At 42.1% G+C, this 27,087-nt stretch overlaps 1 protein-coding gene across 1 annotated transcript in view; it reads left to right on the forward strand.

Moving 5' to 3' along the window:
• Nucleotides 1-795: 795 nt before the first annotated feature.
• vat1l (vesicle amine transport 1-like) overlaps nucleotides 796-27,087 on the forward strand; it is a 200,269-nt gene continuing 173,977 nt past the window's right edge. Inside the window, exon 1 of the mRNA XM_072595859.1 lies at nucleotides 796-1,157. Within this exon, the coding sequence (XP_072451960.1) occupies nucleotides 949-1,157 (209 nt within the window). The 5' untranslated portion in view covers nucleotides 796-948. The remainder of the gene's footprint in view (nucleotides 1,158-27,087) is intronic.

Here is a 27,087-nt window from a genome sequence, read left to right on the forward strand (position 1 = left end):
TAGCCTCCCTTATTTCTTTAAACATCTATGGCTGATTACTCCTTTCCCTACAGTCCTTCCTTTTCACTGGTATAAACTTTTGCTGAGCACTCTGAAAAATTCCTTTGAAAGTCCTCCAGTGTTCCTCAACTGTCCCACCATAAAGTCATTGCTTCCAGTCTGCTTTAGCCAATTCCTCCTTCATCCTATTGTAGTCTCCTTTGTTTAAGCACAGGACCCTGGCATTGGATTTTATCTTCACACTTTCCATCAGTACTCTAAATTCAACCATATTGTGATCACTCTTTCCAAGAGGATCCCTAACTATGAGATTATTCATTATTCCTGTCCCATTACACATAACCAGATGTAAGATAGCTTGCTTCCTCATTGGTTCCACTACAAAGTTCAAGAATGGCAAATGAATGAATTCTGACCGTCTATACATATGCAGTATGTAGATGATAAATGTATGGAATTTCGACTGTCTATTGGTGCACACATTATGTAGATGGTAAATACATGGAATTCTGACTGTCTCTAGCTGCACACAGGATGTAGATGGTTAATGTATGGAGTTCCTACCATCTACACGCACACATACACAGTATGCAGATGATAAATGTATACAATTAGGTTTGCTGTGTCATATTTATTTTGTAATGCAGCACTTGGAAGATGTTAAACAGATTTCCTGCTGCAGATCCACGCTGCTTGGAGGATAACTTTGCAAAAGAAATGATCCACATCCCTCCCAGCCACCGCGAGTTATACGCGCTGCAATACGACCAGTCTGCCTGGCTGCGCCAGTGCTGTCGTTTCGGTTCATTTGCAGCTCAAGTCAGCGGCGGACTCAGACTGCCTTGTGCAGGAGAGACAATTCAGCGAGAGCCTGCTCCCAGCCCAGTCGAACCCAGCACCAGCAACCAGCACCCATCCTCCTCCGGGCCGTCTCCAGCACCCTCTCCCATGGCTAACGACGGCGTGGATAAGAGCGAGGAGACCGAGCATATGATCGAGAAGGATGCGGCCAGGGAGCGCAGCAATGTGCTGGGGGACACCAAGGAGATTCGAGCCGTCATCCTGTCCGGATTTGGGGGTTTAAACAAGCTGCGGGTGGCCAAGAAAGCGATGCCCGAGCCCCAGGAAGGAGAGGTGAAAATCCGAGTCAAGGCCTGGTTAAGTAGCTGCTTTCAGACTAATCTGCAAGACGCACTTCACCTTCTCGGCAGCCAGCACTCTGTACATCCACCACTATGTAGTGTCCTTATAGAGAACCAGCACTCTGTACATCCACCACTATGTAGTGTCCTTATAGAGAACCAGCACTCTGTACATCCACCACTATGTAGTGTCCTTTTAGAGAACCAGCACTCTGTACATTCACCACTATGTAGTGTCCCTATAGAGAACCAGCACTCTGTACATCCACCACTATGTAGTGTCCTTTCAGAGAACCAGCACTCTGTACATTCACCACTATGTAGTGTCCCTATAGAGAACCAGCACTCTGTACATTCGCCACTATGTAGTGTCCTTATAGACAACCAGCACTCTGTGCATTCACCACTGTATAGTGTCCTTATAGACTGATAGCACTCTGTATATTCGCCACGGTATAGTGTCCTTATAGATTGACAGTTTCCTGTACGTTTACCATCTGCATACTATGTGCATGCATGTAGACAGTAGGAATTCCATACATTTACCATCTACGTACCGTGTGTGCTTATATAAGTCAGAATTCCATATAGTTACCGTCTACATACTGTGTGGGCTTGTAGACTGTCAGAGTGATATACATTTGCCATCCACACTTCGTGTGTCAGCCAGTATCTTATAGTTACCATGCATGTCCTGTATGATTATACATAACCAGAATACTTTGAAATTTCTACCTATATATAGTTTGCGCTTATACACAATAGGTATCATAAGACATTCAGTGTCTGTATATTGTGTTCGTAGACAGTAAACATTCTATCATTCACAGGGAACGAACGTGAGTGCTTCTAGACTGCAAATATAGTATACATTCATAGCCTATATATCGTTCTTTTAAATTAACACTCCTTTTTGTTTGCGATCTACATATGGCTTGTGTGCTGAGAAGGTTAAAATCGTACATTTACACCGCCAATGTATGGTATGCTCTTCATTTATCATTTGTACATTGTATGTGTGTATGCAATTAGTTTCCCATACATGGGCTGTGTGTATGCTGTGCACATTTTATGGACAGATCATATCCTATACTTTCTAAATTGTGCATATTCTTACAGAAGAACATCCCAGTATGCTCTACTTTCGTATATACTAATGGAGGCTAATTTCATATTTTGGACCTATTTCTAATGCCGTTAGAAAATCAGAATGCTCTATGTTTATCATTTAATTGTAGTGTGTGTGATTACCAACATCCGAATCTACATTTGAGACCGGATTTACAATATTCAAATGCAATGTACACAGTTTAGAAGTGCATAAATGAATAATATAGTATAAATATATACAGTGGCGTGCATATAGTAAGCACCTGCATATGTATTATAATAACCATTCTACAGAGTAGCTATACTTTTAGAAGATTTCACACTCCCCAGCAGAAGTTGCTTTGCACACATGATTATATGTGGTATCTCCTTGTTAATACGGGACCCGTGATCTCCTAATCTCATTTTACCACTGTCTTTTTTTTCTCTCTCTCTAATTACTTGACATGGTTATGTTTCGTGCTGCGTTCTTTTTTTTTAATGATGATACGCCTTTGGTAACTAATGGAATTATCAATTCTAGACGCCGGATCAAACCATGTTCCAGAAACATCAGCATCAGTCACTGGCTTATCGATGTGTTCAGCACTGGCCGGGAGGGAAATATTTGCACTGGGGAACGGACATCAGAGACAAGAAGTCATACTGGGTGGCTCCACATTGCTAAAATGATATCCGATTCAGACTTGTGACCTTTGATTGTGTTTTCAATGCTGCGCCTTTACCGAAATCCACCGACACTACTCCTTTTTTGTTTTAAAGCTTTAAGGTGACTTGTTAAAATCGTTTGAAGACGAGAAATGTAACGGGGTCAAGGTTGAACAAAAAAGACCCTCATCAATGTAGCTGTAAGGGGAGGTGAGAAAGGTACTTTCCAGAGACCGAGCTGGAGTGATTGCTCAGTCACAGGTATAGCTGTATCCAAAAGTAAAGGTGCAGTAAGGAAGATGCAAAATGCTGGCTCAGCCAGCATTGCCCACAACCCCTTGATTAATAATGCGCTAGTTTGTAAAATGCAGAGGGTCTTTGATCAGTTTTGTATTAATTGCATTTGGTGCAAAGAGCAATTATGGTATTTTTTTTCTGGTGACCCATTGATGCAATTGAAACTGGAATTTCAGATGGTATGAATCAGCAAGGGAACTGAATTAATCCACCCGATATGGCTTTTAAACAAAGGCTGAGCAATGCAGATTTAAAAGAAGAATAATTAAGGGAATGTGGGCAATGTTGGCTGAGCCAGCATTTTGTTGGCCACCTCTAACTGGCCCAGAGAAGAGGGTGGTGAGCTGCCTTCTTTCTTTAATTCACCATCTGCTAGGTCAGCATTTATTGCCCATCCCTAAATGCCATAGGGTAGTAAAGAGTCAACCACACTGATGCAAATTTGGAGTCACATCACAGAGTCAAAGATGTACAGCAAGGAAACAGACCCTTCGGTCTAGTCTGTCCATGCCGAGCAGATACCCGAAACTATTCCCATTTGCCAGCACTCTGCCACTAAACCCTTCCTATTCATGTATCCATCCAGATGCCTTTTAAATGTTGCAATTGTACTAGCTTCCACCTCTTCTTCTTGCAGCTCATTTCCTACATGCACCACCCTCTGCATGAAAAAGTTGCCCCATGGGTCTCTTTTAAATCTTTCCAATCTCACCTTAAACCTATGCCCTCCAGTTTTGGACTCCCCTACTCTGGGAAAAAGATCTTACCTATTTACTCTATCCATGCCCCTCACAATGTTTTAAGATTTCTGTATGGTCATACCTCAGCCTCCAACACAGACCAAACCTTCTCTAAAGAGTATTTTTCTAACCCTTAGCAGTTGCTTTGAGGTCATTATTAAACCCTTCAATCTTGATTTTTATTGAATTCAGATGCCACCATTATCCTTTAGGGAGATTTGACCCCATGTCCCCAGAGTATTACCTGAGTCTTTAGATTAACAATACACTAATAATACCACTAGGCCATCATTCCTCTCTGGTAATCCTTGGCTATTAGGGAGAGGCACAATGCTGTCAGGGATGGAATTTCAGAACTTTGACCAAGTGACAGTGAAGGAATGGTGATAGATTTCCAAATCATTATGGCGAGTGGCTCGGAGGGGAACTTGCAGGGAGTGGTGTTCCCATATATCTGCCACTGTCCTATTTTTAGATGATAGAGGTCACGGATTGAGGAGGTGGTGATCTGAGACAAAAGAGAAATTGCAGGCAACATTCAAATGGCCTCTGTGGAGACATGAAAACATTGGCCAAAGTTTGGTCAAAGTGGCAGGTCATTAATAAGGATTTGAAAATGTGGGGACATGGATTGAAAGAGTGGCAAGGAGGCAGAAAACTTTTATTGAGGCTAATGCAGAATTAGGAGGCTGAAGACATGGCCCTTAGTGGGATGATCCACATCAGTGGTGTACATGAGGCCAGAATTTCAAAGGTGGAGAGTTTTCAGAGGATTGTGAAGCTGGAGGAGATGACAGCAACAGAGAGGGAGGGAGTGAAGGATTTACAATCACGGGCAAGCATTTTCAAGTCCAAATATTACTTGACTGGGAATTCATGGAACATAGCAAGCACATGGGGAAATGGGTTTTTGAATAAGCTCAGCCCTGTGCAACAAATGTTTTTGATGACATTCGGTTTATGGTGGATAAGGAGTGGGAGGCTGGGCAGTGGGACATTGACTAGCTAAATCCAGTGGTAAAGCTGAGGTAGAAACAGATTTTAATCATCAGGTCTGGCAGCATCTGTGTGGAGAAAGCAGAGTTAACATTCTCATGAAGAGTCACTGAACTCAAAACACTAACACTGCTTTTTTAAAAAAAAATCATTCATGGGAGATATGCATTGCTGGCTGAGCCAGCATTTATTACCCAACCTAATTGTTCAGAATGTAATTAAAAGACAACCACATTGCTGTGGATCTGGAGGATAGACCAGGTAAGGATGACACTTTCCTTCCCTAAAGGACATTAGTGAACCAGATGGGCTTTTCCTGTAGTCATCATTAGACTCCAGATATTTATTGAATTCAAATTCCACCATCTGCCATGGCAGGATTTGAACCTGGGTCCCTAAGATATTACTTGGGTCTCTGGATTAACAATCGAGCAAAAATGTCACCAGGCTATCACCTCCCTAGTATCACCCTACAGATACTGCCATTGCTGAGTTTTGCCAGCAATTTATGCTTTTGTTTCAGATTTCCAGCATGTACAATTCTTTGCTTTGGTTTAGGCTTGAGTGATAAGAGTTATAGAATTAGACAGATCTATAGCATGGAGACAGGCCCTTTGGCCCAAACTGGTCCATACCGATCAATATATCCAACAATGCTAACCCCATTTTCCTGCACCTGGCCCATATCCTTCTGATCCTTTCCTATCCATGTATTTGTCCAAATGCCTTTTAAATGTTGTTGATGTACCTGCCTCAACCACTTCCACTGGCAGCTCATTCCATATCTGTACCACCCTCTGTGTAAAAAAGTTGCCCCTCAGGTTCCCTTTTATTCTTTCCCCTCTAACTTTAAACTGATACCCTCTAGTCTGTGATTCCCCAACCCTGGGTAAAAGACTGAGTGCATTCACATTATCCATGCCTCTTATGATCTTATACACATCTATAAGGTCCCCCCTCAGTCTCCTAGACTTTAAAGAGTAAAGTCCCAGCTTCTCCAACTTCTCCCTGTAAGTTGGGTTCTGCCACATGCTTGCAAATTTCTTCTGCAGTCTTTCTAGTTTAATAACATCTTCCTATAGCAAGGTGACCAAAATTAGCACAAAACTCAAAGTGTGGCCTCACCTATTTTCTGTATAACTGCAAAATAACTTTCCAAATTTTCTACTCAGTGCCCTGATTGATGAAGGCCAGTCTGCCAAAAGCCTACTTCACTGTCCTGTCTACCTGTGACTCCACTTTCAGAGAACCATGCACCTGAACTCCAAGGTCCCTCTGTTCCACTACACTGCTTAAGGCCCTACTATTCACCATGAAACTCCTACCTTGATTTGACTTTGCAAAATGCAAGACCTCACACTTATTATATTAAACTCCATTTGCCATTTCTTAGCCTACAACCAAGGTCCTGCTGCGATTTCTGATAACCTTCCTCATTGTCCACGATAACTTCAATTTTAATGTCATCTGCAAACTTACTCATCATGTTTTGTATATTCTCATCCAAATCATTGATATAGTTAACAAACAGCAATGGGCCAAGCATTGATCCCTGAGACACTCCACTAGTTACAGGCCTCCAGTCCGACAAGCATTCTTCCAATATTACCGTCTGCTTCCTACCATCAAGCCAATTCTTTATCTAATTTGCCAACTCACCCTAGATTCCATGTGATCTAACCTTCCAGAACAGTCTACCATGTGGAACCTTATCAAAGGTCTTACTGAAATCCATATAGACTATGTCTACTGTCCTGCCCTTGTCAACCTGCCTTGTCACTTCATCAAAGATCTCTAGCAAATTTGTGAGGCATGATCTCCCATGTACAAAGCCATGCTGACTATTCCTAATCAAAACCTGTCTTTCCAAATGTATGTATATCTTTTCTCTCAGAATCTTCTTAAGTAACTGACTAAACACAGATGTTAAGCTTACTGGCCTAGAATTCCCAGGTTTTTCTTTGCAGCCCTGCTTGAATAATGGCACAACATTCACTAACCCCCAGTCTTCCAGGGCCTCACCCGTGGCTAACAATGATGCAAAAATATCAGCCATGACTCCTGCAATTTCCTGTCTATGATCTTGTAGTTGTCTTGGATATATCTGGTCAGGACCAGGAGATTTATGTACCTTCATGCATTCTAATACATCCAACACCTCCTCTACTGTGATATGGACTATCCCCAAGATATCACTACTAACCTCCCCAAGTTCCCAAGTCTTCATGCCCTTTCTCCATGGTAAACACAGAGGAGAAATAGTCATTGAACATCTTGCCCACCTCCTGCAGTTCTACACATAAATATCCACTTTGGTCCTTGAGGGGTTCTATTCTCTCTCTAATTATTCTTTGTCCTTTAATATACTCAAAGAACCTCCTTGGATTTACCCTAATTTTCTCAGCCAAGGCTATCACATGTCCCCTTTTCACCCTCCTGATTTCCTTCTTCAGTAAACTCCTGTGTCCCCTCTATACTTCCAGGGACTTTTCCTCCATTTAAGGAAATATGTTCCACCCTCCCCTGTATTTCTTCTTCTGACTGTCTTAAATCTGTACCAACCAATGGCCAGTAGAATTAATCAGTTGCAATCTCCCCAGTGACAACTTTCATACACTTGAAGATCTCTATTCGGTTGTCACCCAACCTTCTCAACTCTAACACAAAACAATTCACATTGTTATAATCTAATATCACATCCAACTGAATCTGTCCTGTGCATTTACCATTGTTTTGAAATCAGTCCTATAATGGATTAACCTTAGGAAGGGAGACAGAGAACAGTATACTAAGGCTTAGACGATAGAGAGTCGCATGATATAAGTACTGTATTTTGTCTTTAAAGGAATAGTATTATTATATTTTGAACATTGCTATTAGTCATACTGAGTGCCGTTCGCATATTACAAATGGATTCTATTGAGTGCGTTTCTGCATTGATATAAGGTTTTGCCTTTTGTGACTTGGAAAGCAATGAGTTTGCTCTGTTTGTCACAGAGATAGGAATTAAGAGCAGGAGTAGGCAATTCAGCCCTTCGATCCCACTCTGCCATTTAATATGACCATGTCTGATCTCATCCTGATCTCAACTCCACTTTGCTGCCTGCTCCCCATAGCCCTTTACCCCGCTATTTATCAGAAACACATATATTTCTTTCCTGAGTCACTGTGTCACTGAATTACTTGCAATCAGAGCTGGTTGGGGTAGAGTAGGGATATTAGAGGTATAACTTCTCAAAAAGGAACATCGATACAGGAGGAGGCCATTCAGCCCATTGAATGTTATCCACCATTTAATTAGATCATGCCTGTTCTGTATCTGTCCCAAATAGACATCTTTGCTTGATTCCTTGATAACATGAGCAAACAAAAGTCTATCTTGAAACTTCAGCATCCACAGTTTTCATAGGGGTAGAAAGTTCCAACATTCTGCTCCCTGTTTCATGAAGAGCTATTTCCTGAATGTTTGAGTTTTAATGCTAACAGTGTGTTTTCTGGAATTCTCTTCCCGTACCCCAGTGGCCTTTCTTTAAAACAAAATGCATTAACTTTAGGACTTTGCCTCCTCAAACCTGTTCCACCATTCAGTCAGGACGTAGCTGTTCTGCACCTGAACAGCATTTACCTTCCTTGATTTCATGCCCCTTACTTAATAAAAATATCAAAGAGCCCCAGGCTCAAAACAGCTTTCTCAGGGGAGAATTTCAGATTTCAACCATTATTTGCACTTGGTAGTTGCATGATAGCAACAATATATTGCATTTATATAGCACCTTTTAGCCGAGTAAAATATCCCAGGCTGAGCAGCCAGATTTTACGCGGAGCCATTTTAGGAGATATGAGGTTAGCTGGTCAATAGCTTGGTCAAAAAGAGAGATCTTAAGGAGTACCTTGAAGTTTAAAAAAAAGGAGATTGAGAGGCAAATATATTTTACTGAAGGAATTCCAGAGGTTAAGGCCTAGGATGTTGAAGACAATGACAGTGATAGTGAAGAAACAAAAGTTCTGGTCGGACAAGATGCTAAAGTTCAAATGCTACAATCCATTTGAATTGAGATGGCTTGTAAGGCTAGATCATGAGGTTCCACGCATGCCTCCCTGTTCAATTACTAATTTAGACCAAACAGAGATCTGGCCTGCATTAGAGGTAGCATGGGAGTAGATACATTCTCATCCAGTATTGACAAAGACCTGAACTAGCAGCACTGTCAACTACCTGGCCTTGTATGTACAGGTTTATGTATGACACTGATGGGGAGGGATTCGCATGAAAACAGGAAGAGGAAATCAAAATCAAACAATTAACTAGAGATAAAATTGAAAAATAATGTTACAAATGCTGGAACTCTGCAAGAAATATGAATAAGTTTAGTCAACCAGTCAGCACTGAGGAAGAGACAAAGCAAGTCCATATGCACCAAACTGTATGTCTGGCTGTTTTCTTATTGTGGTGGTGGTGGATTTCTTAAATTGGGGATCAAGATCTGCTTAGCTGTCTCAGTGTCCTCTCCGCATCATCCATTCCTACTCAGTCTCTTTGCATCCCACAATTAAACCCCAACTTCTTACCTCCTCAGTTCATCATAGATTCAGGAGTAGGCCATTCGACCTTGAAGCCTGTGCTGCCATTGACTTAATCTCTACCTTCGGTCCATGGAGCTGCCTTAGTTCCATATGATGCGAAATTCTTACATTTTGTGTCTATTCTGGGTCAGCTTGAGATTACCGTCCACCTCTGATTCACAAACTGCCAGGTTTGAGTTGCACTGTAAGGGCTGGGTAGGATAATCAGACCTGAGTGAGAATTGTAGTTGCACTGCCAGAGAATCTGTTTATCCTCAGAGGTGGATATACAAGAAAATGTGGCATTACAGGTGGGACTAATTTAATTTGGGATTATGTTTGGTGTGAACTGGTTGGACCGAAGGGTCTGTTTCCATGCTGTAAGACTCTGTGACTCTATAAGGGCAGTAAAGTATGCCTGGAATTTTTGTTAGCATTTACCTTCCCGCCCCCTCCCACTCAAACTCAATATCAGTAGAACAGGTTACATCGTCATTATGTCTCTATGGGAGCTTGCTCTGCACAAATTGGCCATTACATTTACTATATTACAACAATGACAACAATTGAAGTATTGCATTTGCTATGAAATGCTTTGAGGCATCTGGTAGAATTGGAAGTCTTTAAGTGCAAGTCATTCTTTCAAACCTAATAAACATCTCATTTTTAACATTTTAATTTGATTCAGATTCCACCAGTTTTGGAGGAGCGAATTCAGACTTGTACTGTCTTTATCAAATTTATTAGAACCATTTCTTGTCTACGTCATCTTCTACCCACCCAGATCTTTACCATCCTCCTAGACCTTGTGCTGTTGACTGCATCTGGGACCCTCTCCCCTCACGCTGTATTCCTGACATCCTGTGTCCATTGTGTAGCTTTTCGCTTTCACAGCCCAAGCTTCGTTCTCTCATCCTGTCCAACAGGAGCACCATGTTGAACCTTTATTGACCGGACTGATGTCTTGTGTCAGCTCCTTGCCTTCCATCGTACACCTGCCTTACATTTTCACATTATTCTATCACACCTTTGGTGGAAGTACTTTCAAATGCCCCAATAAAACACCTGTTGCTCAGAATTTGCCTTCGGTCCTTTTGTTCTCACCCTTATTCTACCACAACTTGATGTCTGCCTTTTTTTTAACTATTCTCTCTTAGGGAATCTATTTAGAAAAATATTGCAATTTTAAACATAATGTGAAACTTCATACTTTCTTTCATGCTTACTGTCTGTTGAATAAGGTAATGGCTTATAGCGTAATGGTTCTAAAAGACCTAATGTTCACGTTGCATTGGCTGTATGTGTGCTAGCCCAGTAGGGCTGCACAGTGGCTAGCACTGCAGCCTCATAGCGCCAGGGACCCAGGTTCGACTCCAGTCTCGGGTGATTGTGTGGAGTTTGCATGTTCTCGCCCTGTCTGTGTGGGTTTCCTCCCACAGTCCAAAAATGTGCAGGTTAGGTGAATTGGCCATGCTAAATTTCTCATCGTGTTAGGTGCATTAGTCAGAGGGAAATGAGTCTGAGTGGGTTACTCTTCAGAAGGTCGGTGTGGACTTGGCCCGATTCCACACTGTAGGGAATTGAATCTATCCTACTGTGGTTGGAGACAGAGAGTTCCACTATAACATTTGGATGGAGCAGATGTATCTGTTCCTTAATAATTCTGCCTGACCCAATGTAGTTGTATTCACAGGTATTGTGCAGTACACCTGAAAAAAAGCAAAGTGCTGCACATACTAGAAATCAAAAACAAATACAGGAAGTGCTAGAGAAACGCAACATCTGTGGTGAGGGAAATAGTCAATGTTGTGAGTCCGCTATAACTCTTTAAAACCAAACAAGACTCTTCTCAAGAAGAATCAAACTCTGTTAATTCTGTTTCTTTCTTCACAGATCCTGCCAGACTTGCTGAGTTTCTCCAGCATTTTCTCTAGTTGTTCCATGCTGTCGACCTTCTTATTATCTAAGTCCTGTGCCTGTTCTGTACAAACCCTTTGGAGATGTATCCTTTATCACTAATCACTGGATAGGCCCAAAATTAAATAATGTCAGAGAGGGTTTCAGACAGGGAATTATCTCAAACAATCCTTATCCAGTACTGCATATTGGTAGAGATGGCAATGACCCACAAGGTTTCAGACATGGTTATCAGGGAAAACACCAAATTGGGTTTTGTTTAAATTTAATTTTGACAAGAGGCTCATACTGTGATAGTGACCTTTCTATATGGTAGTTGATACGTGGACTGCTTTCTTGCTTTGTGACTCATTAAAATTTAGAAGAATTTAGAAGAATGAGAAGTGTTCTCATTGAAACATATAAAATTCTTTAGGAATTTGATAGAGTAAATGCTGAGAGGATATTTACCTGCATGGGAAAGTCTAGGACAGGAGGACATAGTCTCAGAATCAAGGGGGCACCTATTTAAGAGTGAGATGAGAAGGAATTTCTTCTAGGTAAAAACAAGGACTGAAGATGCTGGAAACCAGATTCTAGGTTAGAGTGGTGCTGGAAAAGCACAGCAGTTCAGGCAGCATTCGAGGAGCAGGAAAATCGACATTTTGGGCAAAAGCCCTTCATCATGAATTTCTTCTGTCAAACGGTTGAGAGTTTTTGGAACTCCAGAAAGCTGCAGGGCAGAGATCTTATGTATACTTAAGGCTGAGGTAGATAGGTTCTTGATCAGTGAGGAATCAAGGGTGACAGGAAAGGGCAGGAATGTGGATGTGAGGAATGTCAGATCAGTCATGATCCAATTAGATGGAGGAGCAGGCTTGAGGCCTCCTCTTGTTTCTATTTCTTATGGCTTTACAATTCAGTTCAGACATTAATAAGAAGTTTGGACCCTGATGGTTGCTTTTTAATGCTTTTTGCCCTGCCAAGCAGATCCAAGCAGGATTGATTCATTGAAAAATGCATGCGGTGTGAATCAATTGGTAATAACTATTTGTGATTCAATCCACTGCTTTCAAAATTAGATTCCTCTCACTCTTAACCTCAGGACATTTTATTTGTTACAACAGCTAGATACTATTTTCAGTTAAGTAATGGAAACACGTTTACAAGATCTGCAGGAATTGTTGGAACTTGCTGCATTTTTAGACAAGATGACTGACAATGGCAGCTTTTCCAGTTGTCAATTGGAGACAAAAGGGCTCACCTTTTTAACTCTTCAAAAGAAGACCAGTGCAAACATGCTTGAGGATGCTGTTGAAATGAACAAAGGCCTGTTTCACCATTAATGGAGATCACAGCTTTTCTAATGTTGGGAGAGTGAGCAAGTTGGGCCTGTATTCACTTAACTGTAGAAGAATGTACGGTGACCTTATTGAAACATATATGATTCTTACGTAGCTGCTGAGAGGCTGTTTCCCCATGTGGGTAACCGGGGGGCATAATCTCAGAATAAGGGGTCACCGATGTAAGACAGAAATGAAGAGGAATATGTATCTCAAAAATTCTTCACTGCAGAGGGTACACGTTGGGTCATTAAGTACATACAAGGCTGAGATAGACAGATTTTTAATAAGTAAGAAAATCAGGGAAAAGGGAAATGGGATGGAGGATTATCAGATCAGCCGTAGTCTCGTTGAATGGTAGAGTGGTCTTGATGGACCAAATGACTTGCTTCTGCTCCTATGTCTTATGGTCTGTGACCTAATCCCATGGACCTTCTTTTGCTCATTTCCTTTAACACTATTGATAATCAAAAATGTATCAATCTCAGATTTCAAAACAACACTAAGCAATTTGTCATTGATGAGTAAGAATTGAAAATTATTTCAAACTTTATGCTTGGATGTGTTTCAGGATGTCATGGCTGAAAGGCCTGACTCTTATGTTTATGCTATGTCCCAGCTCTATACTCACAACCAGTAGAAATAGTTTTATTTGATATTTTGAAATCTTTGATCAAGCCATCCTTTAGTCTGTCAAAGCCTGAATTGTGTGATCTTCCGTAAACTAGCCTCTGGAAACTGGGTTGTTAGGATCCAGACTGATATTCCTCCTGGACAAATCAGATTCTGGAATGAAATCTGTCCTCCTAGCTCATATTTTGTTTTATTTTCTTCATTTCACATGGTGCAGATTTGCTTTCAACAGTAAAACAGACATTATTACACAAAAGAAAGAAAAATAAGACAAACCACATAATCTGTAAGTAAGACTGTTTGAAAGATTTCAAATACCCAGCAAAGCTAAATCCAGTATACTGTCAACACCAAGAGTGAAACAAAATATTTTTGTAATTTAAAATAAAAGAGCAAGTATCTTCACCTATCAAATCTGTTCCATTGATTTAACTGCTTCTTTTCAGTTCCAGTCATAGGATCATAGAATTATACAGGACAGAAGAGATCTTTTATCTCATCAAGTCTGTACTGCCAAAAATAGACTGCTCCTACAATAATCCCACTTGCCGGCATTAGGCCCATGACCCTAAATCTGATGACACTTCAAGTGTTCATCCAAGTACTTTGTGAAGGTTGTGTGGCTACCTGCCTCAATGACCCTCCCAGGCAATGCATTCCAGACCCTTATCACCCTCTGGATAACAAATCATTTCCTCAGATCCCCTATAAACCCCTTGCCTTTCACTTTGAAATTATGCTGCCTTGCTCAAGACCCTTTGACTAAGGGGAATGGCTTCTTTCTACCTATCCTGTCCATGTCCCTTATAATCTAGTATACCTCTATCAGCTGCCCCTCCCCAACCTTCCCTGTTCCAAAGAAAACAACCTGAGCTTATCCAGCCTCTCTTCCTCACTGAAATGTTCCATCCCAGGTGACATTCCAGGTGAATCTCTTTTGTACCCCCTCCAATCACATCCTTCCCATAGTGTGGTGACCAGGACTGCACACAGTACTCCAGCTGTGAGTTCAAAGTTCTGATAAGCCCCAGAATAATCTTTCTGATCTTATAATCTATGTCTTGACTGATAAAAGCAAGCATCCTGTCTGTCTTCTTAACTACCCTAATAAACTGTAATGCCATCTTCAGGGGTCTATGGACAAGCATCTCAGGTTCCCTCTATTCCTCTGAACTTCCTAGTGTTCTGCTATTCATTGAGTACCCCATTGTCTTGTTACTTCTTCCAATGTGCATCAACTCACATTCCTCAGGGTTACATTCCATCTGCCCATCTGTCCAATCCAAGTAACCTCCTGTAACCTAAAACCTTCCTCCTCACTGTCAATCACCTGACCAATCTTGGTGTCATCCACAAACTTGCTTATCATACCACTCCCCCCACATTCAGATTGACATAATTTATGACCACTGTGATATGCAGCTGAATTCTGGGCTCTAGTCTTTCAAACAGCTTTCTACCACTACCTTCTGTCTCCTGTCCCTCAGCCAGTTTGGGATCCATCTTGCCAAATTAGCCTGAATCTCTTGAGCTTTTACCTTCTTTGTCAGTTTTCCATGTAGGATCTTGTTAAAGGCCTTGCTGAAATCCACGTAAGTTACACAAACTGTCCTACCCTCAGTGACAACCTTGGTCATCTCCCTGAAAAATTCACCAAGATTTATTAGACATGAACTCCTTCTGACCAAACCATGCTGACTATCACAGAACATACCTTGCCTATAAAAATGGTGATTATATTTTTCCTTCACTATTTCTCCAGTAATTTCCATGCAACTGATGTAAGACTTACTGGCCTCTAATTCCCTTATCTATCTCCACCATCCTTCTGATAAAGTTGAAACACATTAGCTGTCCTCCAGTCCTCTGGCACCTCCCCTGTGGCCTAAGATGATTTAAAAATTTGGTCTAGGCTGCTGTTCTTTCTTGGTAAAAACAATGACTGCAGATGCTGGAAACCAAATACTGGATTAGTGGTGCTGGAAGAGCACACCAGTTCAGGCAGCATCCAACGAGCAGCGAAATCGACGTTTCGGGCAAAAGCCCTTCATCAGGTGAAGAAACTTTTTTTTAAATTACAAAAATATTTTGTTTCACTCTTAGTGTTGACAGTATACTGGATTTAGTTTTGCTGGGTATTTGAAATCTTTCAGACAGTCTTACTTACAGATTATGTGGTTTGTCTTATTTTTCTTTCTTTTGTGTAATAATGTCTGTTTTACTGTTGAAAGCAAATCTGCACCATGTGAAATGAAGAAAATAAAACAAAATATGTTCTAAGAGGACAGATTTCATTCCAGAATCTGATTTGTCCAGGAGGAATATCAGTCTGGATCCTAACAACCCAGTTTCCAGAGGCTAGCTTACGGAAGATCACACAATTCAGGCTTTGACAGACTAAAGGATGGCTTGATCAAAGATTTCAAAATATCAAATAAAATTATTTCTACTGGTTGTGAGTATAGAGCTGGGACATAGCATAAACATAAGAGTCAGGCCCATGGTGTTTGGATAATCAAGGTTCCTCTGTATACGGTATGTAAATCTGACACGTGGTAAATTATGCTGAATTCTGTCTGAGAGTATGATATCTTTCCAAAGTTATGATACCTGGAACAGCTCACAGTATTCCAGGTGTGGTCGAACCAGAACCTTGCATAGCTAGTAGTATAACTTTGACCATTTTGTGTTCTAATCTCCCCAGATATAAAACCTTGGTCTTTCACTCAAGACTGATTCTTATTTGAAGCATAGGACAGATGTCATCATGAAGGTGGCATGGTGAGAATGGGAGACAGAAACCTGGCTGAACCTCTGTAGTAGAACTTGATCTCTGAACAAGATAATCAACGTGTCTGTCTGGCTCAGTACTGGGGCTTGGAAGGTTAGCCCTATCACTGGAGAGGAGGATTTTTTTTCCCCTGATGACCAAGTAAAATATAAGTCAGCTAAAGCAACCCACATGTCAAGATAGAATGACCTCAGCTGCACAAAGATGGGGGAGTTTGCTGTTGTTTCATGTGGGCCAGCTCTGCATCTTATTGCCAGCATGTTTCAGCAACATAAACAACACGCAAATGGGGTCATTAGGCTTCAGCTCTTGTTTAAGGCTGTAATTAATTGCTTTGCTGTTTCACAAAGCAGAACTTGTACCTGCAAATAGAAAATGGCAGGCACACAGAAGCACAACTTAAATGGAATTTTTGATCAGTTCCTCGGAACAGTCTTAAATATAATGGCAGGTTTCTGCAACATACTGGTACATCAAAGGAAAGTCTGGAAGCATGGTGTAGAACATGTGATTTGAGTCTGTAGGGATTGTAGCGAGGTCAGCCAGGTGGACCTCATCGAGTACAAGTTCCCTGATTATGGCTGTTACAGTCATAGAGTTGTACAGCATGGATACAGACCCTTCAGTCCAACTCATCCATGCTGACTGATCCTAAATTAATCTAGTGCCATTTTCCAGCATTTTGCCCATATCCCTCTAAACCCTTTCTATTCATATAACCATCCAGATGCCTTTTAGATGCTGTAATTGTACCAGTATCCATCACTTCCTCTGGCAGCTCATTCCATACATGCACCACCCTCTGCATGAAAAAGTTGCCCCTTAGTTCCCTTTTAAATCTTTCCCCCCTCACCTTTAACATATGCCCTCTTGTTTTGGACTCTACTAACCCAGGGAAAAGACTTTGACTTTTCACCTTATCCATGTCCCCCATGATTTTATATATTATATAAATTCACCCCTCAGCTTCCGATGCTCCAGGGAAAATAGTTGGCCTGGTCCAAGCAGGGAGATCTTGCTGACGGATACAGACTGGAGTGTCAGGGCTTCTACTCACTCTGGGAGCCTGCTCTGAGCTAATTGGGAAAGTATCATGTCATAACGTCTTAGAGTTGTAGAGCTGTACAGATTGGAAATAGACCTTTCAATCCAACTCGTCCGTGTTGACCAGATCTCCTAAATTAGTTTAGTCCCTTTGCCAGCATTTTCCCCATATCCATCTCAACCTTCCTATTTATATATGCATCCAGATGCCTTTTAAATGCTGCAATTGTACCAGCCTCCACTACTTCCTCTGTCAGCACATTCCATACACACACCATACTGTGAGTGAAAATGTTGCCATTAGTTCCCTTTTAAATCTCTGCCCTCTAACCTTAAACCTATGCCGTCTAGTTTTGGACTCCACTGTCCTGGGGAAAAGACATTAGCTGTTCACTTCGTGACTGATGATTGGAAGTATTGCTTTGCAGTTAGGGGAAAATGATTCAGTAGTAACCCAATTATTTAGCAGTAATTGTGCACCTGCATTAAAGGGTGCTTGCATTTTAAAGAATATGATATATGTACTATGCATCTGTAAGTAAAGGGTGGCTTGGTGATGGGATATCAGCCTTCATGCAGTTATTTCAGAGTCTTTTTAAACCATTCCAGGAATAGGCGCTAGCCTTGTTCTCCTTATCAATTCACTCACTGGTGATGGTGTCCAACCATGGTTAAATTTCTCACTGATTGGTGAAAATCCATTACTCACTGGGTCATGAAAGATCCTGGGAATTAAGTTGACTTTGCATCATTCCATATTGAACCCATTTCATTGATGTTTTTTTCTTAGGTTGTCAGATCCTCACTCAAGCTGCTTTTATTGTCCTTTCTGTTGGGTGAAACAGCACCAAAACATAAATACAAAGTAAAAATAACTGAAAGAACTGTGGATGTTGGAAATCAGAAACAAAAACAGAAATTGTTGGAAGCTCAGCAGACCTGGTAGCATCTGTATCAGAGTTAACATTTCGAGTCTAGTGTTCTGAAGATGTTAAATCTGATTTCTCTCCACAGATTCTGCCAGACCTGCTGAGATTTTCCGCAATTTCTGTTTTTGATACCAAAAAGTAAATATTGTCACAGGTGTGAAGCATGGTTTTGGTTCAGCACTTCTGCTGGGAAGGCCAATATCTCAGTCTGTAAATATACCTAATTGCTTCAGTACTTTTGTGACTTTTCAAATCTACACACAAAAATAAAAATAAGGAAGATTAGAAATGGATGTGGCAGTTTTGGACATTCAAAAAGCTATAAATAAGGCGCACATTAGAGGTTGGTGGGCAAAGTTAAAGTAGGTGTGATAAAAGGTTATATGTTATCATGAATAGGTAAGTGGGAACAGAGAATGAGAATGAATCATCTTTTTCCGAGTGGCAGGAGTGACTAGTAGGGTACAGAGATTGGGCCCAAGCTAGTCACAACATATATATAAATGACCTGACTGTGGAATGGAATTACAACATTTCTAAGTTTGCTGACAATACGAAACTGTATGGGATTGTGAGTTATGAGAGGGATGCAAAGAGCCTTCAAGGTGACTTGGACAAGTTGAACGATTGGCAAACTGATGGCAGATGCAGCAAAACGTGACTAAATGTGAAGTGATACATTTTGATGTGAAAATCAGAAAATAAGAATGTTATTTAAATGGTGATATACTGGGAAGTACAAAGGGGTCTGGGTGTCCTTGTACACCAATTGATGAAAGTAGATGGACAGGTGCAGAAGCATTAGGAAGGCAAATTGTATATTGGTCTTCAATGTAACAGGATTTGAGATCCGAAGCAGGAATGTCTTATTGTAGTTCTACACAGCCTTGGTGAGACCTCATCTGGGGTATTGTGTGCAGTTTTGTCTTCCTGCATAGGAAAGGGTATATTTGCTATGGAGGGAGAGATTGGTTTGATTGGGCCTGTATTCACTACAGTTCAGAAAGGTAACAGTGAATTTGCTGGAAACACATACATGTGTTGGATAAACTAGGTGCAGTGAGTATGCTTTGCCTGGTTGAGGAGTCGAGAATACGGGCACACTGTCTCAGGATAGGTGGTAGACCTTCCAGGACTGAGATGAGATAATGTTCTTTCACTCAAAGTTTAGTGAACCTGTATAATTTTCTACCACCGAAGATTATGGAGGCCAAGTCACTGATTATATTCAAGAAAGAACCAGATATATTTTCACATTTTAAAGTCATCAAGGGGGATGGGGAGAAAATGGGAAGATGTACCAATCAAACAGCAGTGAGAAACAAAATACTCAGAAGCTTACATTTTATATCCTTTCATACTGTTGGTGCATTTCTTTATTTGTGAATTAGTATATTTAGGTTACAGTGCAAATGCACAGTGAATCAGCCATGAAAAATCATATTGAATGGCAGACCAGGCTTGAAGGGCTGAATGGCCTACCCCTGCTCCCAGATTCTATGTATAAATTTACTTTATTGGTGGAACCTTACGGCAGTAATCATGGTTCCATGATATAAGTGTGGTATCATCTCGGCAAAAGTGAGGACTGCAGATGCTGGATACCAGAGTTGAGATCAGAGTGGTGCTGGAAAAGTACAGCAGGTCAGGCAGCATCCGAGGAGCAGGAAAATCGACGTTTCGGGCAAAAGCCCTTCATCAGGAATAGAGGCAGAAAGCCTCCATGGTGGAGAGATAAATGGGGGGGGGGGGAGGGGGGAAAGGGGGTGGGGCTGGAGAGAAGGTAGCAAAGAGTACAATAGGTGGATGGGGGTGGGGATGAAGGAAATAGGTCAGAGAGGAGGGTGGAGCGGATAGTTGGGAAGGGAGATAGGCAGGTAGGACAGGTCATGAAGGACAGTGCTGAGCTGGAAGGTTGGAACTGGGGTAAGGTGGGGGGAGGAGAAATGAGGAAACTAGTGAAATTCACATTGATGCCTTGGGATTGAAGTGTTCCAAGGCGGAAGACGAGGTGTTCTTCCTCCAGGCGTCGGGTGGTGAGAGAGTGGCCGTGGAAGAGGCCCAGGACCTGCATGACCTCGGCAGAGGGGTAGTTGAAATGTTGGGCCATGGGGCGGTGGGGTTGATTGGTGCGGGTGTCCCGGAGATGTTCCCTGAAGTGCTCTGCAAGGAGGCATCCAGTCTCCCCATCGGGAGCAATGGATACAATAAGTTACATTGGTGGATGTGTAGGTGAAACTTTGATGGATGTGGAAGACTCCTATGGGGCCTTGGATGGTGGTGAGGGAGGAGGTGTGGGCGCAGGTTTTGCAATTCCTGCGGTGACAGGGGAGGGTGCCAGGATGGGAGGGTGATTTGTTGGGGGTCGTGGACCTGGTATCATCTGTCCGCTTAACCCATTGTCCTGCAGAAGATGTATCTGTGTTCTGTCCTGGCTGCCTTATTTTCCCTTTGTGCACAGACCATGACTTCCTTGACATATACTGCTCCCCTCACTCCATCGTTTAATTCCATAGAGAATGGAATTTTCTCCCTGAATTTTTGATACAGAACATTAGCAACAGGAGTAGGTCATTTCGCTCTGATCATGACTGGTCTAGACCTTAACTCCATATGGCTGATTCCCCTCCCACATGGTCAAAAATGCCCTCCAGTGCATCTCCCCCACTTCCCGCACCTCCGTCTTCGAACCCCACCCCTCCCAACACAACAAGGATGGAACTACAAGGCCAGTGACAAAAGCACAATGCCCCCAGCTACCCATTAACTGTAGATGCTAACATGTTAAATTTTAAAGAGTGAATAGATTTTTGTTAGGTAAGGGTAATAAAGAATATGGATTTTTTTTTCCCTAATCGGAGTTGCTATAACACACTACTGGAGCAGATATCACTGGAAACCAGACCATCTGGTTCAGAGGTGGGGATACTACCACTGTGCCAGAAGAATACAAGTGAAAATCAACTGACAGAGTGGTGCTGGAAAAGCACAGCAGGTCAGACAGCATCCGAGGAGCAGGAAAATCGTAAGCATAAGCCCTTCATCAGGAATGAGGCTTGTGGGCCGGAGGTCTGAGAGATAAATGACAGGGGAGGTGGGGCTGGGGGGAGCCTTTCATCCCACCAACTTCAATATACATTGAATCATCCTCTGCCACTTCCACCAACTACAAATGGACCCCCCACCAGAGATGTATTTCCATCCCAACCTCTATCAGCCTTCTGGAGAGACCATCCCCTCCGCGACTCCCCAGTGAGAGCCACGCCCCCACCAGCCCACATCCTACACCGGCACCTTCTCCTGCCACAGCAGGAAGTGCAAATCCTGTGCCTATACCTACCTCCTTACCTTGTCCAAGGCCCCAAAGGATCCTTTCACATTGGACAGAAATTTACCTGTACCACCAATGTCATCTACTGTATCCATTGCACCCAGTTGCCTGCACATCGGGGAGACAGAATGCCAACTTGCGGATGGGTTCAGAAAACATCTCTGACACACCAACTAACTGCACCACCCCATGGCCGAACACTCCAACTCCCCCTCTCACTCCATCAAGGACATGTGGGTGCTAGGCCTCGTCCATTGCCAAACCCTTACCACCTGTTGCCTGGAGGAAGAACACCTCAGATTCTGCCTTGGGACCTTGCAACCACAGGGAATCAATGTGGATTTCACCAGTTTCCTCATTTCCCCTCCCCCCACATTATCCCAGTCCCAAGCCTCTAACTCAGCACTGCCCTCTTGACCTGTCCATTACTATTCCCATCTATCCGCTCCACCGTCCTCTTCAACCTATCACCTACTCCCCCACCTTCATTCACCTACGACATTCTCAGCTACCTTCTCCCAGTCCCAGTCCCCATCCATTTATCTCCCAGCTCCCTCCCCGGTCCATAAGCCTCATTCCTGCTGAAGGGCTTATGCCCGAAACGCCGATTCTCCTGTTCCTTGGATGCTGCGTGATCTTTTCCAGCACCAAACTGTTGGCTGATTTTCATCTGTATACTTTGTGTGAGTTCTTGTGGCACAGTTGTAGTGACCCCACCTCTGAGCCAAATGGCCTGGTTTCAAGGGATATCTGCTCCGGCAGTGTGTTATAGCAACTCTGATTAGGGAAAAAATAATCCATATTCGTTAGTATACTTACGTAACAAAAATCTAATCACTCCTGAAAATTTAACATGTTAGCATCTACAGTTAGTGGGTAGCTGGGGACATTGTAGTTTTGTCACTGGCCTTGTAGTCCAAACATCAAGGTTAATGCTGTGCAGTTAGGAGTTCAAATCCCATCATGGAACCTGATGGAGTTTGAATTCAGTTTGTAAATCTGGAATTGAAAGCTAGTCTCAGTGATGGTGACTATGAGCTTTCACTGACTATCATTTAAAAACTCAACTGGCTCAGTAATATCCTTCAGGGAAGGAAATCTTGCAAACTTACGTGGTTGGGTCTACGTGTGACTCCATGGCCACAGTGTGATTGATTCTGAAATGGCTGAACCACTCAGTTCAGGTCCAATATGGGAGGGACAATAAATGCTGGCATGGACAGTAATGGCCACATCCTCTGAGGAATGAAGGGTCAGAGACATGCAAGAACAACAGTTACAGATCTCTACGAACTCTTTGAGTGAGTTTTGGTTTTTCTGCACACTTGAATTCCTTGAAAGTAGAGTCACAGGTAGGTAGGATAGAGAAAAAGGCATTTGGTAAACTTTCCTTTATTGGTCAGTATAGGAGCTGGGAGGTCATGTTGTTGCTGTCCAGGACCTTGATTCGGCCACTTTTGGAATATTGCATCCAATTCTGGTCTCCTTCCTACTGGAAGGATATTGTGAAACTTGAAAGAGTTCAGAAAAGATTTACAAGGATGCTGCCAGGGTTGGAGGATTTGAACTATTGGGAGAGGCTGAATAGCTGGGGCTGTTTTCCCTGAAGCGTCAGAGGCTGAGGGGTGACGTTATAGAGGTTTATAAAATCATGAAGGGCGTGGATAGGATAAATAGACAAAGTCTTTTCCCTGGGTGGGGGAGTCTAGAGCTAGAGGGCATAAGTTAAGATTGAAAGGGGAAAGATATAAAAGAGACCTAAGGGGCAACTTTTTCATACAGAGGATGGTGCATGTATTGAATGAGCTGCCAGAGGAAGTGGTGGAGGCTGGTACAATTGCAGCATTTAAAAGGCATCTGGATGGGTATATGAATGGGAAGGGTTTACAGGGATATTAGCTAAATGCTGGCAAGTCGACTGGTTTAGATTAGGATATCTGGTTGGCATGGACGAGTTGGACTGAAGGGTCTCTTTCCATGCTATTCATCTCCAAAATGAGATTAGATTAGATTAGATTCCCTACAGTGTGGAAACAGGCCCAACCAGTCCACACCGACCCTCTGAAGAGTAACCCACTTCGACCCATTTCCCCTCTGACTAATGCACCAAACACTATATGGGCAATTTAGCATGGCCAATTCACCTAACCTGCACAACTTTGGACTGTGGGAGGAAACTGGAGCACCCGGAGGAAACCCACGCAGACACGAGGAGAACATGCAAACTCCACGCAGACAGTCGCCTGAGGCTAGAATCGAACCTGGGACCCTGGCACTGTGAGGCAGCAGTGCTGACTCTATGACTAGAATTGTAAGATTTGGATTCCTCCTACCAGAGGAAATTGTTTCTTAGTTCCTTGATCAATCCCATTCCTTAATTTTCTGTCTTGCAAAGCTATCTCAAAACTGGCAAGTTAAACTGTTGAAGGTCATCTCCCTGAATCTTCTCCTGTCAGTAATTAGCACTCTTCTGCCTCAGGACATTCCTAATCTAAAAGACATTGCTTGTGTTGTTAGATCTTGTATTACCAGACAAGGGAAAGACAACAAAAAACCTCAAACAAATGGTTTGTTTAACTCATATTTTGTGTAATTATGGAGAAGAATTTCCTATTATGTTTCCTGTAGTGATAATGGATAGTGAAACAAAACATTGGGAGGAATTAACTGTTTCAGTGGGAAGGTAGGCTTAATTACATCATCACTGTTGGAAATGGGATTGACTGTTTGATTACAGTAAACTTAAGCTGCCTGTCTGTTCTCTGATATACCAGCAAAATCAAACAGCAATGAGAAACAAAATATTCCCAAACTTACATTTTACTTCGTTTCATACGGTTAATGCACATAATTATTTATGAGTTAGTATATTTAGGCTATAGTGCAAGTGCACAGAGGATAATGCCGATCTGAAGCAAAATATGGAACAGGTGATCTCATTGAATAGGCTTGTGTGTAATTGTTGAGTGAAATGACAATTAGCGATATTAACTTACAATTGTACTTGTACCAAATGCCCCTGCCTTGCATAAAAGCCAATTATTATAGATGCTGGATATCTGAAATAAGAACAAAAAATGCTGGAGAAGCACAGCATGACTGGTAGCATCTGTGAAAAGAAAAGCAGAGTTAATGTTTTGAGTTTAATATATGACTCTTCCTCGGAACCAGTCCCTGCCTTGTAATTGTAAAGTCGAGCATTGGTAATTCTATTAAAATAGAGGGAATTTACTTTGAGTCAATTAGCTCCTGGCTGAGACTAATTTCTACTCTGATTTCAATCACAAAGGAATGAATCAGGATTCTGTTGCTCAGGATAACTCTCTAAACTATTATCTCAATTTCACATGCGTTTTCTTGATCCAGTGCCTGGAATCCTTAGTTTTATTTTGTGGACAGTAAATGGAGGAACACCAGTCAGAGAAGATTACACACCTCCATGGGAAATTTTCAAATATTTCCCTACACTTCAACCATTCAAGAATAGGAAGATTTCCCCCTCAATATATGCTGGGTGAAATTAACTAGGAGCTCTCCTGTTACTAGGAGAAACCCCCTGTCATTAGTAGAGTATTCCATGTAGCCTTTAGCTTAATGGAAATTTGCTGGCTGTAATATCTTGATATTTTTGGTAAATAAATCACAATGTGCTGCAAAATATTGTCTCTGCTCCATTAGAACATGGGGTTTGACTTTTATTCTTGCTTATTCTATGGCTCAATGAATATTATTCTTTATTTGTTCATTGCATGTAGGCATTGCTCGCTAGACCAGCATTTAACACCCACCTCTAATTGGCCAGAGGGTAGTTAAGAGTTGACCACACTACCATGAGTTCTGTGGTCACATATAGATCAGACCAGATAAAGTTGGCAGATTTCCTTCCCTAAACTATGTCAGCGAACCAGATGAGTTCTTATACAATCCGACATAGTCTCATTGTCACAGTTACTGAGACTAGTTTTCAATTCCAGATATATTTGCTGTGGCATGGCAGCTCCGTGGTTAGCACTGATGTTTCATAGCACCAGGGACCCAGAATCAATTCCAGCCTTGGGTGACTGTCTGTGTGGCTTTTGCACATTATCCCTGTGTCTGTGTGGGTTTCCTTCAGGTGCTCTGGTTTCCTCCCACAGTTCAAAGATGTACAGGTTAGGTGAAATGGCCAGGATAATTATGGGATTTTGATACGGGTGTGCGTCAGGGATAAATAGGGGTATGGGTAGGTTTCTTTTGGAGGGTCAATGGGAATTATATGGGGCTGAATGGCCTGTTTCCACACTGTGGGAGTTCTATGATTTTATTAATTGGAGATAAATTCAATTCAGCCTGTAATTTGGACTAATTGCAAGAAATTCTGGGGATTAATTCCTGGTGTATGTTGACTTACCACATCTTAGACAGGAATTTTTTGGGATACATTGCTTAGGGCAGAGCAGGGTAAAAAAATCTCCATCTCCTGAAATGGTGTTGAGATGTATCCCAATCTGCTGTGGGAGGCAAGGGAGGAGATTACAGAGGCTCTGATAATAATTTTCAAATGGTCTCTGGCCTCAGGAGAGGTGCCAGGGGACTGGAAGGCAGCTAATGTGTGACCATTATTTTAAAAAGTGGGTAGGAATAAACCATGGAACCAATGATTCCAACATCTGTGTTAGACAAACTATTGAAAACCATCTGAGGGAAAAATTAAGTTCCACTTAGGAAACAAGGATTAATCAAGGTTCATCACCATGTCTTTCTAAGGGGGAGATTGAGTTTTGAGAAGGTGTGTAGATGTGTGGAGTTATCTGAGTGCAGGCAGTGCACTTAATGTAGTCTACATTGACCTCACTAAAGCTTTTAACAACGTCTTGTACGGGAGACTGCTCATGAAGTTAAGAGCACAAATGATCAAAGGCAATTTGGCAAATTGGAACAAACATTGGCGAGTGGGGGGAGGCAGAGGGTGATGGATGAAGATTGTTTTTGTAACTGGAAGTGGGTGTCCCAAGGTATGCCAAACACTTAATTTCTGGATCCTTCACAGCTTACCTGATCTAGATGTGGCTGTAAGAGGTTTGATCTGTACATTCACAGATGACAAGAAAATTGGTGGTGTGGCAGGTAGCAAGGTGGAAAGCCTGAGACAGGCTGATTGTAGATGGGCTTGTCGGACAGGAAGAACAATGGCAAATGGAATTTCATCTGGAAAAGCCTGAGGTGGTGCATTTTTGGGATGACTAGCGCAGCAAGGGAGTTGAATGTTAGGACCCTAAGAAGTACAGAGGATTAGAGGACGTATCTGCAGACACTTGAAGACAGCAGGACAGGTATTGAGGCATTCAGTATAAGAGCAGGAGATTAGGATGGATCTATTTTTAATTGTATATGGGATGTGAGCATTACTAGCTGGGCCAGCATTTACTATCCATCCCCACCTGAAGTGAGAGGTAAATGCGAAGAGGACGCTTCCCTTATGGGAGAGTCCAGGACCAGAGGGCACTGTCTCAGGAGGAATTTCTTCTCATAGAGGGTTGTGAGTCTTTGGAACTGCTAGCCACACATTAGCTGCTGTGACTCTCCATTAGCTTTTAGTGATGTATTTATTTATATCCCCACATCTCTGTGCTCATCTCCAGTTC

The sequence above is a fragment of the Chiloscyllium punctatum genome, chromosome 26 (assembly GCF_047496795.1).
Source record: "Chiloscyllium punctatum isolate Juve2018m chromosome 26, sChiPun1.3, whole genome shotgun sequence".
Lineage (NCBI taxonomy): Eukaryota > Metazoa > Chordata > Chondrichthyes > Orectolobiformes > Hemiscylliidae > Chiloscyllium > Chiloscyllium punctatum.